General features: G+C 37.7%; 1 protein-coding gene across 1 annotated transcript in view; it reads right to left on the reverse strand.

The window, feature by feature from the left end:
- LOC132394768 (low-density lipoprotein receptor-related protein 1-like) overlaps positions 1–12,549 on the reverse strand; it is a 1,611,265-nt gene that overhangs the window by 1,239,612 nt on the left and 359,104 nt on the right. Inside the window, exons 4-5 of the mRNA XM_059971176.1 lie at positions 6,676–6,795; positions 4,333–4,461 (exon numbers count right to left, since the gene is read on the reverse strand). Of these exons, the coding sequence (XP_059827159.1) occupies positions 4,333–4,461; positions 6,676–6,795 (249 nt within the window). The remainder of the gene's footprint in view (positions 1–4,332; positions 4,462–6,675; positions 6,796–12,549) is intronic.

Genomic DNA, 12,549 nt, shown 5'->3' on the forward strand with positions numbered 1-12,549 from the left:
CAGAAAATAATTGGAATTTTAAGTGAATTGATAAATTCATGCTCTCAGAGAAACGTTAAGTTCCTAACCCCTCAAATTTTTGTATAATGCTTTGAGTTACATGTGTGTTTGGAGGTGGAAAGAAAGGCTGTGTTCACCCACGTGGCATGTATGATTGAAGTGCTAAGGCTGTCTGAAGACAGTGTCATAAGCACATGGTGTAACTGTTTGTGATAGTGTTGCTAATAACAGAGCATGATAGTTTATTGGGCTATTTTAATATTCTGTGTTATATTTTTGATAATTTAGAATTAAAGTGGGTTGTTCTCATGGAATAACAGAAATGATAGTTGAACCAAAGGGCCTGAATTTTAAATGAGCAACCGTATAAACAGGAAAAGGATACAACTTAATTTGATACACATCTCATTGTCTGTTATTATACAGTTAACTGGATGTACTGTAATTTATTTTCATTCACTATAAATTGCACGTTTTATTTGTATCCCCTTTTCTGGTGTATGTCAGAAGAAGGGAGTCTGAAGAAGGACTTAAGACAGATTGGGAGAATCTCAAAAAAGTGGCAGATGGCTTTCAGTGTAGGGAATTGTATGGTCATACACTTTGGTTGAAGACAAAAAGGTGTAACACATTATCTAAACAAGGAGAAAATTTTAGAAAATCAGAGGTACAAAGGTGCAGCATCCCCTAAAGGTTAACTTGCAGGTTGAGTCACTGGTAAGGAAGGCAAATGCAGCATTAGCATTTATTTCAGGAGGACTAGAATGTAAGAGAAACAATGTAATGCTGAGTCTTTAATAAGACATTGGTCAGACAGCATTTGAAGTATTGTGAGCAGTTTTGGGCCCTTATCTAAGAAAAGTTTTGTCGGTAGAGAGGGTCCAGAGGGGGTTCAAGGGAATGAAAGGGTTAATGTATGTGAAGTATGCAATGTCTCTGATCCTGGATTCACTGGAGTTTATAATAATTGGCAGGGGGGAGGAATCTTATTAAAAACTACTGAATAGCCTAGATGGACTAGTTGACTGGTTGTGGAGAAGATATTCCCTATAGTGAGTGAGTCTAGGACCAAGTGGCACAACATCAGAATAGAGGGAAGTCCATTTAGAACAGAGGTGAGGATGAATTTCTTTTAGCCTGAGCATGGTGAATCTGTGGAATTCATTGCCACAGACAACTGTGGAGGCCAAGTCATTGAATATTTTAAAGTGGTGGTTGATAGTTTCTTTATTAGTTAGGGTGTCAACAGTTTTGGGGAGAAAGCAGGGAAATGGGGTTGAGAAGGATAATAAATGGAATGGTAGAGCAGACTTAATGGGCTGAATAGCCTAATTCTGCTCCTGTCTTGTGGCCTTAAGAAAAAAGGTGTAGCCTGATTTTGGCATCTTTGTGGACAAATTATTGACAGTAAGGATGCAGTGGCAACAAACAATTAAAAAGGCAAATAGTATGCTGATCTTCATAGTGAAGCGAATGGAGTATAGGGGCAAAAAAACTGCAATTGTGCAGAGGTTTGTTTTTTTTCTAGCATGTTGCACCAGTCAGCCATTCTTGTCTGGCACATTGTGTCAGGATTGGACTCCTTTTGGATTAACTGGGTCATGATATGAACATTCCTGAGTCGACCCTTTTTTTTATGAGGCCGAGTGCCTAGCTCAACGCTCAACCCAGCATGGATGGAAAGTGTGCTCAGGGCGGACCGACTTGGATTCAAACTCGGGAGCCTCCACTCCCGAGTCCAGCGCTGATGCCATTGGTTTGGTAGGAACATATCTTGTATATGTCTACTGTTTTGGTCTCCTTTCATGGGAAATGAAGAGGGCTAAGCTACAAATTTCACGTCACATGCCAGTGATAATAAACCTGATTCTGATTGAGACTATCAGACTTAATATTAGCTAGAGTTTATGAGAAAGGACCTCATTGAAATTTAGATGCAAGAATGATATTTCTCACAACGAACAGTGCCAGAAACAGGGACACAGGCTAGTCTATATAGGAATGAAGAAAATATTTTTCAATCAGAGAATGGTGAACTCATGGAATTCTCAAACAAAAAACAGTACCCAGAGAAATACAATTGAATATTATTGTTTTATTTCTCCCACAACTATCCTATTACCTTTTACCAACATCTTTTCAGTCATAATGTCCCTGTTGCCTTCAACTACTTTTTTTTAAAACCCACGCATCTTAAATCTTCACCTGTCTCTAAGTTATTCCAGTTCTGAGGAAGGATTACTGCTCTGAATTGATAACTTTCTTGATCTATTCTTTTGAATATTTCCACCATTTCCTTTTACTACTTAACCTATTTATTGGATCTGTTGTTTAAAAAAAAACACCCTGAACATATTCTTAACTAGAAACCTTCATAGGCATCAGAATCTATTGATTCAGCTCCTCTCTCTTTGCTATAATGGGCTGACCAATACAAGCAAAGGGAATAAGTACTACCTTTGGCAGCAACACCTGCATCCCATAAATTAATAAAAGGCCTTTGAAGTGTACAAATTCTTGTCTGAATCTTGTCAGTATAAAATGGTAAATGCTTTGAAGGTGATTTCAGCTTAAGTTGCAACCTTTTAAGTTCCACATTAATGTTCCATTGGTCCAGTTATTATGAACAATTTATTTATTTTTGTCTTGTATTCCATATTGCAGATTATATTAACTCGAGGCACCATCTGCAAGTCTGAAACTAAACTATTTGTGTGCTCCCAACTGGCAAATAAAAGTGAGTCAAAGAATTAACCCTCTAAAATGTCTCTCGCCATATGTATCATTGTGTTAAAAAGAATTATTCTTTAATGCTTCTGACCTTAACTCCTTTTCATCTCATCCCTATGCTACTACAGTATCTTTGCCACAAATATTTTTACTTGCCACATTAACATTTTAAGTGCTCAGGAAAGCCTTGTAAACGTGCCTTTCATCTTATTCTTTCCTCAAGAGTCTTTTGATTAGATTCATTTTTTTCTTATCATGTAGAGTTTATTTGGCTCATCAAGTCTCTGCCAGCGCTCAAATAATCCCATTATTCAAAATCTCTCTACTTTCTTTCTCTGTTATCTATCCTTTCACAAGCTAGTCAACTGCACCAATATTCTCCTGCCACAGGTAATTTATAGTAACTAATTATTCTTTTAGCACTCATTTATTTAGATTGAGAATGGAAACTAAAGAAGCTGTGGAAACCCACATGATGATAAGAAGGAGCTAAATCCACAAGGGGATTGGGATTGGCTGAGCTCTGAGGACCAGCACTCTTCTTGTTGTCTAACAGCAATTTGCCACTTAGTGATTTAAACACAAAACCTAGAAAAGCACTGATTTCTCCATTCACTTTGCCCTCCAGAATGAGCCATTACAGAGGGAGAAGAATCCAGAGGACTTTTCAAGGTGAGTGGAGAAAAGAGTAGGAGAGATGTCAGATGCAGATTTTTTACACAGAGAGTGGCAGATACCTGGAATGCATTGCCAGGGTGGTGGTAGAGGTCGATAGAATAGAAACATTCAACAAACTCTTAGACAGCTGCACGGATGTAAGTAAAAATGAAGACTTCTTAGGAGGGAAGGATTTGATTGATCATGAAGCTGTTTTACATGGATCTGCATAACATTGTGGGCTGAAGGCCTTGTACTTTGCTGTTCAAAATTTGTAGAATTAAATTGGTTATTTATGACTGAAAATCAGTTGGTTTAAAATTTTGGTGGAGTTGCAACCTCCAGTTACATTGTACTATGTTCATTTTCAAAGAATTGACATTCATAATGATCACAGTTTTATGAATAATTAAGCCAATGATATTTGTAATTCACTTAAAAGTCCCTTCTAAATCACTTGGTCAAAATCCTGGAATTCCTTTTCCATGAAAACTGCTGTGATTCCAGCAGAAGATCCATCTTGAAACAACCAGGAATTAATATTAACCACAACCTTTACAGCATTACTCTCATTCTAAGGATAAATGAAGAAATTATTCAGTGTATATCAATCTGTACTAAAATCATTGATATATATAGTGGAAGACTATTTGAAAGGAGAAAACTGCCTACTTTATATGAGAAAGTAATAAATGAAATTATATTCTAAATAATTTATTAACTTATTAGAGCTCAATTTGTGAACCCTCCCTCTCAGTAAAAAAAAACTCCAGTCTCATAGGCTGCAAGTTAGAAGATCAGGATGCGATGGTTTAACCCTCTGAACTCTAATAACTAGACTACTGATCATGTTGGATTACCAGGTCAAACATACTTGCTCAACATTTCGAATTTAGTGGAAGAAATGTTTTTAAAAGAGTAATGCAAAATATATTTGTTTCTTACCGATTTTGGCTTTGCAAGTTTTGTTATCTGGCTGCATCAAATAACCTTCCACACAACCGCACGTGTAGGACCCATTTCTATTCACGCAAGTTTGACTGCACATTCCATATATGCTGCATTCATCAAAATCTGTCAGAGTCAAATAAGTTAAGTCAATGTACAGTGTATAGGTGCAGCACATCATAAAAACTGTTATGCAGTCACAAATCAGTTATGTACTGAGTCAGAATCTAGGAGCACTCCAACATTTTGTTGAATTGATATATAAAAGAAGAAGCACAAATGGGGGAGAAGACACTGCTGTTCTGAAACCAGGAAGTCAGAATATTATCACTGCAAACATAATTTTCCTTCCTTTGAACCTCAGAACAGTGATTCAAAAAATGAGGATTACTAAATTAAGGAGGTCTTAGTTGAACAGATTAAAGACTCATTAGAATTCTTGTGTCATTCAAATGATCCAAATCTGTCACTGGGTTCTGGTACATCCAACTTTTCTGTTATGGAAATTATGTTTTCTTTAGTTTTTAAATGTGTTTTTGAATTGGAAAATCTAAAACCTCAAATGAAATGCAATGTTGCTTCATGCAATCAAAAAAAATGAAACTGCGCATTCAGGTAATGTTCTTTTTTAAATGATGGAAATGTTTAGCAGCTTATGCAGCCTTCTGAAACCGAGCTAATATCTCAGGTTGATAACTGTCCACCTGTACAATGAAATATAATGATATGTGTGATGGGGCTGAGTGTACATCACAACCTTGTTCCTTGTTCCAAATATCATGGTTTAGATAGTAGTTGTTTGACATTTGATAATAGTAATAGGCATCCGTTAGTTTCGTGAGATCATGGATTTGCGCCTTGGAAGGTTTCCTGGGCGCAGGCCTGGGCAGGGTTGTATGGGAGACCAGCAGTTGCCCAAGCTGCAAGCCTTCCCCTCTCCACGCCACCGATGTTGTCCAAGGGAAGAGCACTAGGACCCAAGCAGCTTAGCACCGGTGTCGTCGCAGAGCAATGTGTTGTTAACTGCCTTGCTCAAGGACAGAACGAGTGACCTTCAGATCACTTGACCGATGCCTTATCCACTAGGCCACTCAGCAACACATGTGATAGCTTGCATTTTAAAGACATTGAATTTTAATGTCATACACAAATTAAAAAAAAACAAATGTTAATAAAATTACATATTTTTAAGCTTGTCATCCCAAGATTTCCAGCAGTTGAATTCTTTCCACCTGGAAATTAAGGGTTTCTTAGGTAAACATAGCATTTATTACTTGCTTTATGCAATATTGTACAGCATACCAGAAGGCTTTGCTGCTTGTGGTAATATGAAAGGACTTTGGACGTTTAGCACCTTCATAACTGCAGCTATTGTCTGAATAATTGAGCTCTAAAATCAGAACTTAGAAGATTCAGTTGCTGCCTCCCCAGTAAATTCAAAAGATCAAATTCAAGTCCAATTTAAAAACATCCTTGGGTATTGTTGGTTCGTCCTGGAGCTACAAGACCCAGAATATCATATAAAATTTAATTTGTTCTGGAAAGCTCAAGTATTAAGATTATGATGCTCCAGTGGATGACTTGAATATAGCTGCTAATTCCATGTGATTAGGATTGCTAGAGGAATGTGATTAGCTTATTTTTGAATGCACACAATAATTGCAGTTGCAAATCTGACCAAAACCTAAAGCAATTACCTCTTATATGGAAAATTATGGCCAATAAGCCCCAAATGTGTATGCAAGACTAAATATGTAGTGTGGAGAACTGATGAGCTGAAGAAGTTCCTGTAAATACCTCCGCCTGAAGGGATTGCTCTAAGCAGACCAGGATCATGTCATATGAATGGATTGTATATGGCTAATTATTCTCATTAGGACCTCCATGATCAAGGAATTTACGCTGAGGTTACATTATCATAATTTAGTATTAACAGGGCTTTCAGAAATATGAAGTGATAAATGTGCATTGTGCAGCCATTCATGTGGTGAACTCTTGGCTAAATTTTAAAAATCCTTTCCACAATCTTCAGTATCCCCACAAAATGCAGTCAGATATGTTTGTCTGTCTGTGCGCTAAATGAAACTTTCTCCAAGGATACCTTTTGATGTTTCAACAACACCCATAGTGATGATTTGGTAGTAGTTCTTTGTTTTGAAACAATACAATAAGAATGGGAGTTATTTTTGCACTAGATTTCAGCTCTAGGCAAACACAGTGAAAATATCTTGGGAAAGCTCACTGTAAGATACAAACTACGTCAATCTATTTCTGATTAAATGTGACTTTAATTAAACAATACCTCAAAATAGTTAGCAATTCTTAAAATGGTGAACTAACCTTCACAGCCTTTCCCATCTTGTGCCACTTTGTAACCATCACTGCAGTAGCAAGTTAAACCATTCCTTGTGACTGCACACTGATACTGACAATCGGCCCGGTCACAAGAGGATGCAAATTCTGAAAGGAAACACATAAATGTTTGAGAACATACTTCTGAACACTACTCAACATTAGCACATCAGTACACTACTGCCCTTGATGCAAAAAAAAACGGTTCCAAGGTGAAAAGAATGAATATATTTTGGGCATAATATTTGATTCCATTAACACAAGAAAAGAAAATGCAGTACAAGTCAAATTGTTGAAGTGAAAGGAAGTAAAGGGTAGAAAATAAAAAGCTTTAAGGAGCAAAATAAAGGAAAATTTATTGTTCTGTCTGTATCTCTGTGTGGAATAATGTGCTGATGAATTTTGTTCTGCAAGGATATCCTCACTAACATTGTTAGTTGGACCAGAAGCAATGACACCTTTCCTTTTAGAAGTGCAATTTAGATTTGAGCACTAGAATGTGGCTTTAAACAGTGCTAACATTTCCCAGTCTTGGATCTTTCACTGACCCACGGAGCAACCTACTGGCTGGATACTGCAATCATGACTATTAACAGACATTGGCAGCAATAAGCATTTCAATCCCCTGCTCTTCAAGGACTATCAAATATAGACTTTGTTGGCTTTTCCAGAAAGGTCATAATCCTGAATAATTATGTTATTATCAGTTTGCACTTTGCACATAGCTGAGCGCTTCATATCCTTCTTTGTACAGTAGCAAGCAGTAAGAAATCACAGCTATTATTGCTCCAAACAAATCAATGTTCACTGTAACCAAGTCAATGACTATTGCAAATAGGACCAGCAACAAAAGCTGGTCAGGATGATCAATATTTAGAATCATTACAGATTAGGTTGCTACTATTTTTTTTATTGTATGCAAAGACATTCCTGTGGAATTGTGGACTCTGACTTTACGGGGAAAAGTTGATGTGATGTGAGAAGGAAAGAAGTGTACACTGAGTTTCTGCTCAGATTGTTCACAAAAATAATAAAAACTAACAATTGAGATTTTTCTTTTCCAGCTCCTTAACTTACCACTGCATTTTACATTAGAGAAGATAGTGTCTTATCACTTGCTTACTAAGAGATATGTAAAAATTAGATTGATTATAAACATCAAAAGAAAATGCAAACTGCCACAGGACTGCAAAATAAATTTGTTCAGAATTTCAAATTTTTGGTTAATTACATTTGATGAAGTCGAAATGAATTAGTTCACACTGAAATTGCGGGCTTCTTATTGAACATTTCAACCTGTTTGTCATGGTGTAACCGTCCTTCTGTTTGGCGCTTCGGAACACAATGGACAACAAACAGATTTTGCAGTGCAGATGGGGGAGCACAAAGCTTCTTTAATAGAGTAAGTAAGCATGCAGAATTCAGGCAGCTTAGTTTACAAAATGTTAAAAATAAAGGGAGAGGGGAATGTTTTCACAAATACAGAGTACATAGGAATAAATTAACAAATTAATACTATTCATGCATGATGAATATCAATATTCAATGATTCAGGAACTGCTTCCCCATCATCAGATTTCTGAACTCACAAACAATACATTATTATTACTTTCTTTTGCACTTCATTTATGTTTTAATTAATAGTTTTGTTTTGTTTATACACTCCTTGCCGCAAAATGTCAAATTTCATTTCATAGAAGACTGATAACAAACTTGATTTTGATTCTGATTCTTTCATTTGGACCTGATCAAATCTAGCTTATCCAATTCAAGGAAATGAAATAATTTCTTGTTCTAACCTAACAAGTTACAAGTTAAATATGTTTCTAATTGTTTTGGATAAATGAATGCTGTGCTATTTGGTACCAAACACAATGTGCATAACATAGTGTATTTATATACAATGATGCACATATTCCTGAGTTTCTCCAGTTTGTGATAAAATCTGATACTGCATTACAGATAAACCACTGAAGTTATTTCTCCCCAGTTTATCTGTGAGTTTCTATTTGTTTTTTTTTTAATCCTGGGCTATTCAGCTCATTTATTAAAAAATGATTTGGAAATTTGAAGCAAAAAGGAAATATTGCAAAGATCTACAATGTACAAAAACATTTCCAGTTAAAAAAAACATATATATTGAAATTTCTGACTTTCAGCATCTGGAAGAATTTCCTTCTGGGAGGTGTTATGAAATAATTTGAGATGGCACATAAAAGTTATTACTGCAAGCAGAACTCACTCCAAAGGCCCGGTGCCCATGTAAGCTGCTTCCAGCATTCATCAGTCACGTACACGATTTATTAGGCTCCTTGAGGTCAATCATGCTGGCCGCAATCATTCCTGCAGATGTATGGCAGAACTCTGACTGGAGTAAGGGCTTTGCGTAACACACACAAAATACTGGAGGAATGAATAAATAGTTAGCATTTTGGGCTGAGACCCTTCTTCAGGACTGGAAAAGAAGAGGGAAGATGCCAGAATAAGAAAGTGAGGGGAGGGGAAGGAAGATAACTAGGTGATGTGTGAAGTGAAGTGGGTAGAAAAGATATAGGTTTGGAGAGGAAGGAATCTGACAGGAGATGAGACTAGACTATAGGAGAAAGGGAAGGAAGAGATTACCCAGGGGGAAGGTGATTGGCAGGTGAGAAGAGGTAAGAGGCCAGATTGACCATACCTTAAAAGGTCACTGATATCAGCTTTGGTGTCTAAGTGATACACCATCAATCAGGAGACTGGAAGTGAATGATATGCTTTTATTAGCAGCAAAAGGGAGCACAACATCTCAGAGACTGAGGAAGGAGCAGTGCCCCAATCGCCTTTATACAGGGGTCTATGGGACGAGCCACAGGAGCAGTCAGCAGAGGTGCGTGTCCAGACAGATATACATAGTTTACCACACTAAGTATTCAAATTTCTCAGATCTTTGAATGTCTTTACTATTATCAAATATTTATAAAGCAAGGAAGATGAAGATAAGAACAAAAATCCTTCACAGACTTTGCTTAAACTTCTCACTGGCTTGGTATGATAGCCAAAATAATCAAAGACTCGACTCAGCTGAGGCTTTATATCTTCTCACTTCTCCCATCAGGCAGAAGATACAAAAGCCCGAATATCACCACGCTCAGAGACAGTTTCTGCCCCACTTTTATAAGACTATTGAGCAACCCCTTGTACAATAAGATGGACTGTTGACCTCAATCTACCTCATAATCGTTTGTACCTTTTTAATCTGCCCACACTGCGATTTCTCTGCCATTTTATTCTGTATTCTTTTGTTGTTCTCCATAGTATTACCTCAATGCACTGATGTGAGTTGCATGAATGACATGCAAAACAAAGTTGTTCTCTGTACCTAGGTATATGTGATGATAATAATACACCAATTTACCAGCATAATATTATTCAAATGGTGATATTTGTTTTCCCAGGAAGGCCTGAAAAGAGGCACACTGATGCAGTAGGTAGTCCACTTGCCTTACTGTCCAGTGTCGCAGGTTGAATCTTGACCCCTCTGTGAGTGTATCATTCCGCTGGGTGCTCCAGTTTCACCCCTATGTCTCAAAGTTGTTTCTACCCTCATCTGTAAATTGTGCTGAGTGTAGATGACAGTAGGGGAATCAAGGGGGTGAAAATTGACAAATGGGGATTGAGTTTCAGGGGACTATTCTCAGAACCAGCACCGATTCAATGCGATTTTGGTGTAGCAGGTTGTCATAGTGAATCACAATATTCTACAGCTCTTTTTGAAAAGAACAACGTTGTCAAGGATTTTCATGCACTGGATATGATAAGTTAGTTTTATTTTCAGCTGCAACCTCATCAGCCGTAGCATTATCAGCGTCCTTGCAGCTACTGAAGAGCATTGTTTACTTCCACATTGCTGCACAATGAACTCCTGAGACAGAGAACCCCTTCAGTTACCTACAGGTAACAATGGATTAGCTTGGAGAGATCTCCGACAGGAATACCATTATTCGCCTGGCTGATTAGTGCCAAAAAAAAGAGAACATCCTGATCTCAAGACTAAACAATGAGAGGCCGCACTATTTAAGACTTTTTAATTACGCCCATGTGGGATTAATGGGGTGCCTAGTGAGGGATGGCACCTCTGGTGAAGGGGCTTATTGTGTCCATTCTGGAGCGGCTCACTCACCTTTGGTACCAACCAGACTCTCAGCTGTCACTGGTGTCTCCAGGTAGCTGTTTAATTGTGACAGCAGCCTCACCTAGGCGCATTGCTTCAACAGCTGGGCTAAACCAGGTGAGGGTAGCCAGTGGCTTTGAGGTAGGGACATGCTTGTGCTAGCATGCAAAGTCTTCTCCAGTGGACTGGGCGAATGAGATCTACGGTGAGATCCACAGCTAGGAAGACAGTACCGCAATACTCCATGGAGAGGGAAAGGCATGACAATGTACAGGCGAGGTCATGGTCATCCACTGCAGTCAAGGAAGATCCAAGTTTGTAATGTTTGTCCATACGACCAAACTAGGACTTCTGAGGTTGAGAGAATGGAACTGCCCCAATGTAACACTTTGAAAACTCTTCAGCACCTTTCCTGTCATTGTCGGATGCAATGGACAACCACCAATTACATCCACAGTTTCAACCCTCACCTGCACTTACAATCTGTTTGCATCTTTCTTTAAAGCACAACCACGCTGTACACATGAATTGTTTTGGCCCCCTTTTTCCCCAACCCCTTTCCTTCATTTTACTCCCTGGCAAGGCCCTGCTGCTCTGGCTGTTTAATTTCACCTCATTTTCCACTTCCCTGCCTCTCCTGCTATCTTAACTGCTGAACCACCCCTTACTTAATCACAGCAGGCAATGGCTGAGCTTGTGTGATGGTCAGATTATGCATGACACGGCAGAGAGCTTCAAAGAATGATATTGCTAGCAGAAAACCTATTATAGTGATGTACTGTACACCTATCATTTTGAGCAGCCTCATAGTGATGCCCTACTGGGCTTCCGGTAACCGTGTGCATGGGATTGTTATTTTGTTTATCAGACCGTTCAGTTGCTTGACTTCTAACTCCCACAATCCATCCTTTTGGGAATTACAGTCCCAAAAGATGAGAAGCAGCTGTGGCTGGCTAAGAATGAAAGTGTTACGGAACTCCCCGCACTCTGATAATTAACTATCAATTGAGAGAACACGTTCCCTCCCTGTTGAGGAATGTATGATACTGAAGCGGTCAGATTAAAGTAAAGATAATCATGAGAGCCTTGATTTACTCTAGGTTCTGTGAGATCACATATAAGCAAAAGAGTTTCCTGTGGAAGATCCTTTATAATCTCTGCTGAAGTCAAGGAGGGTAAGATTTTGGGTGCTGAGCCCTTCGATGCTTCCAGTGATATTGTAATCATGGATGTTTTACATCATAGATGTGCCTTTCTTTTTTTTTTCTTTTCAATCTTTTTATTAAATTTCAAATATAAAAAAACATAACATAATATTATATTAAATAGGTTATGAATACACTAGACTTGAAGTTAAATTAGTAATAAGATAACAATATCTTATTAAAATATCAGCAAAAAAAATCGTACAATAATCAATCAAACCTATATTGATTATACATGAAAAAGAATAAGAATAGTCATCAAAAAAAATATATAAAAAATGCAAGAAAAAATGTATATTGAAAAAAAATAAACCTAAACTAACATGGGCAATAATAATAGTTTATATGTATATGATAGTGTCAGAAACTCCGCAACTCCATACCAGAACAAGAATAAAAAGAGAAAAGGTCTGGAAGAGGCCAAATTAATTCATATGAAAGTGTCGAATGAACGGTCCCCAAGTTTCTTCAAATTTAATTGATGAATCGAAAATAGTACTTCTAATT

Source organism: Hypanus sabinus, chromosome 5 (genome assembly GCF_030144855.1).
Source record: "Hypanus sabinus isolate sHypSab1 chromosome 5, sHypSab1.hap1, whole genome shotgun sequence".
In the NCBI taxonomy this organism is placed as follows: domain Eukaryota; kingdom Metazoa; phylum Chordata; class Chondrichthyes; order Myliobatiformes; family Dasyatidae; genus Hypanus; species Hypanus sabinus.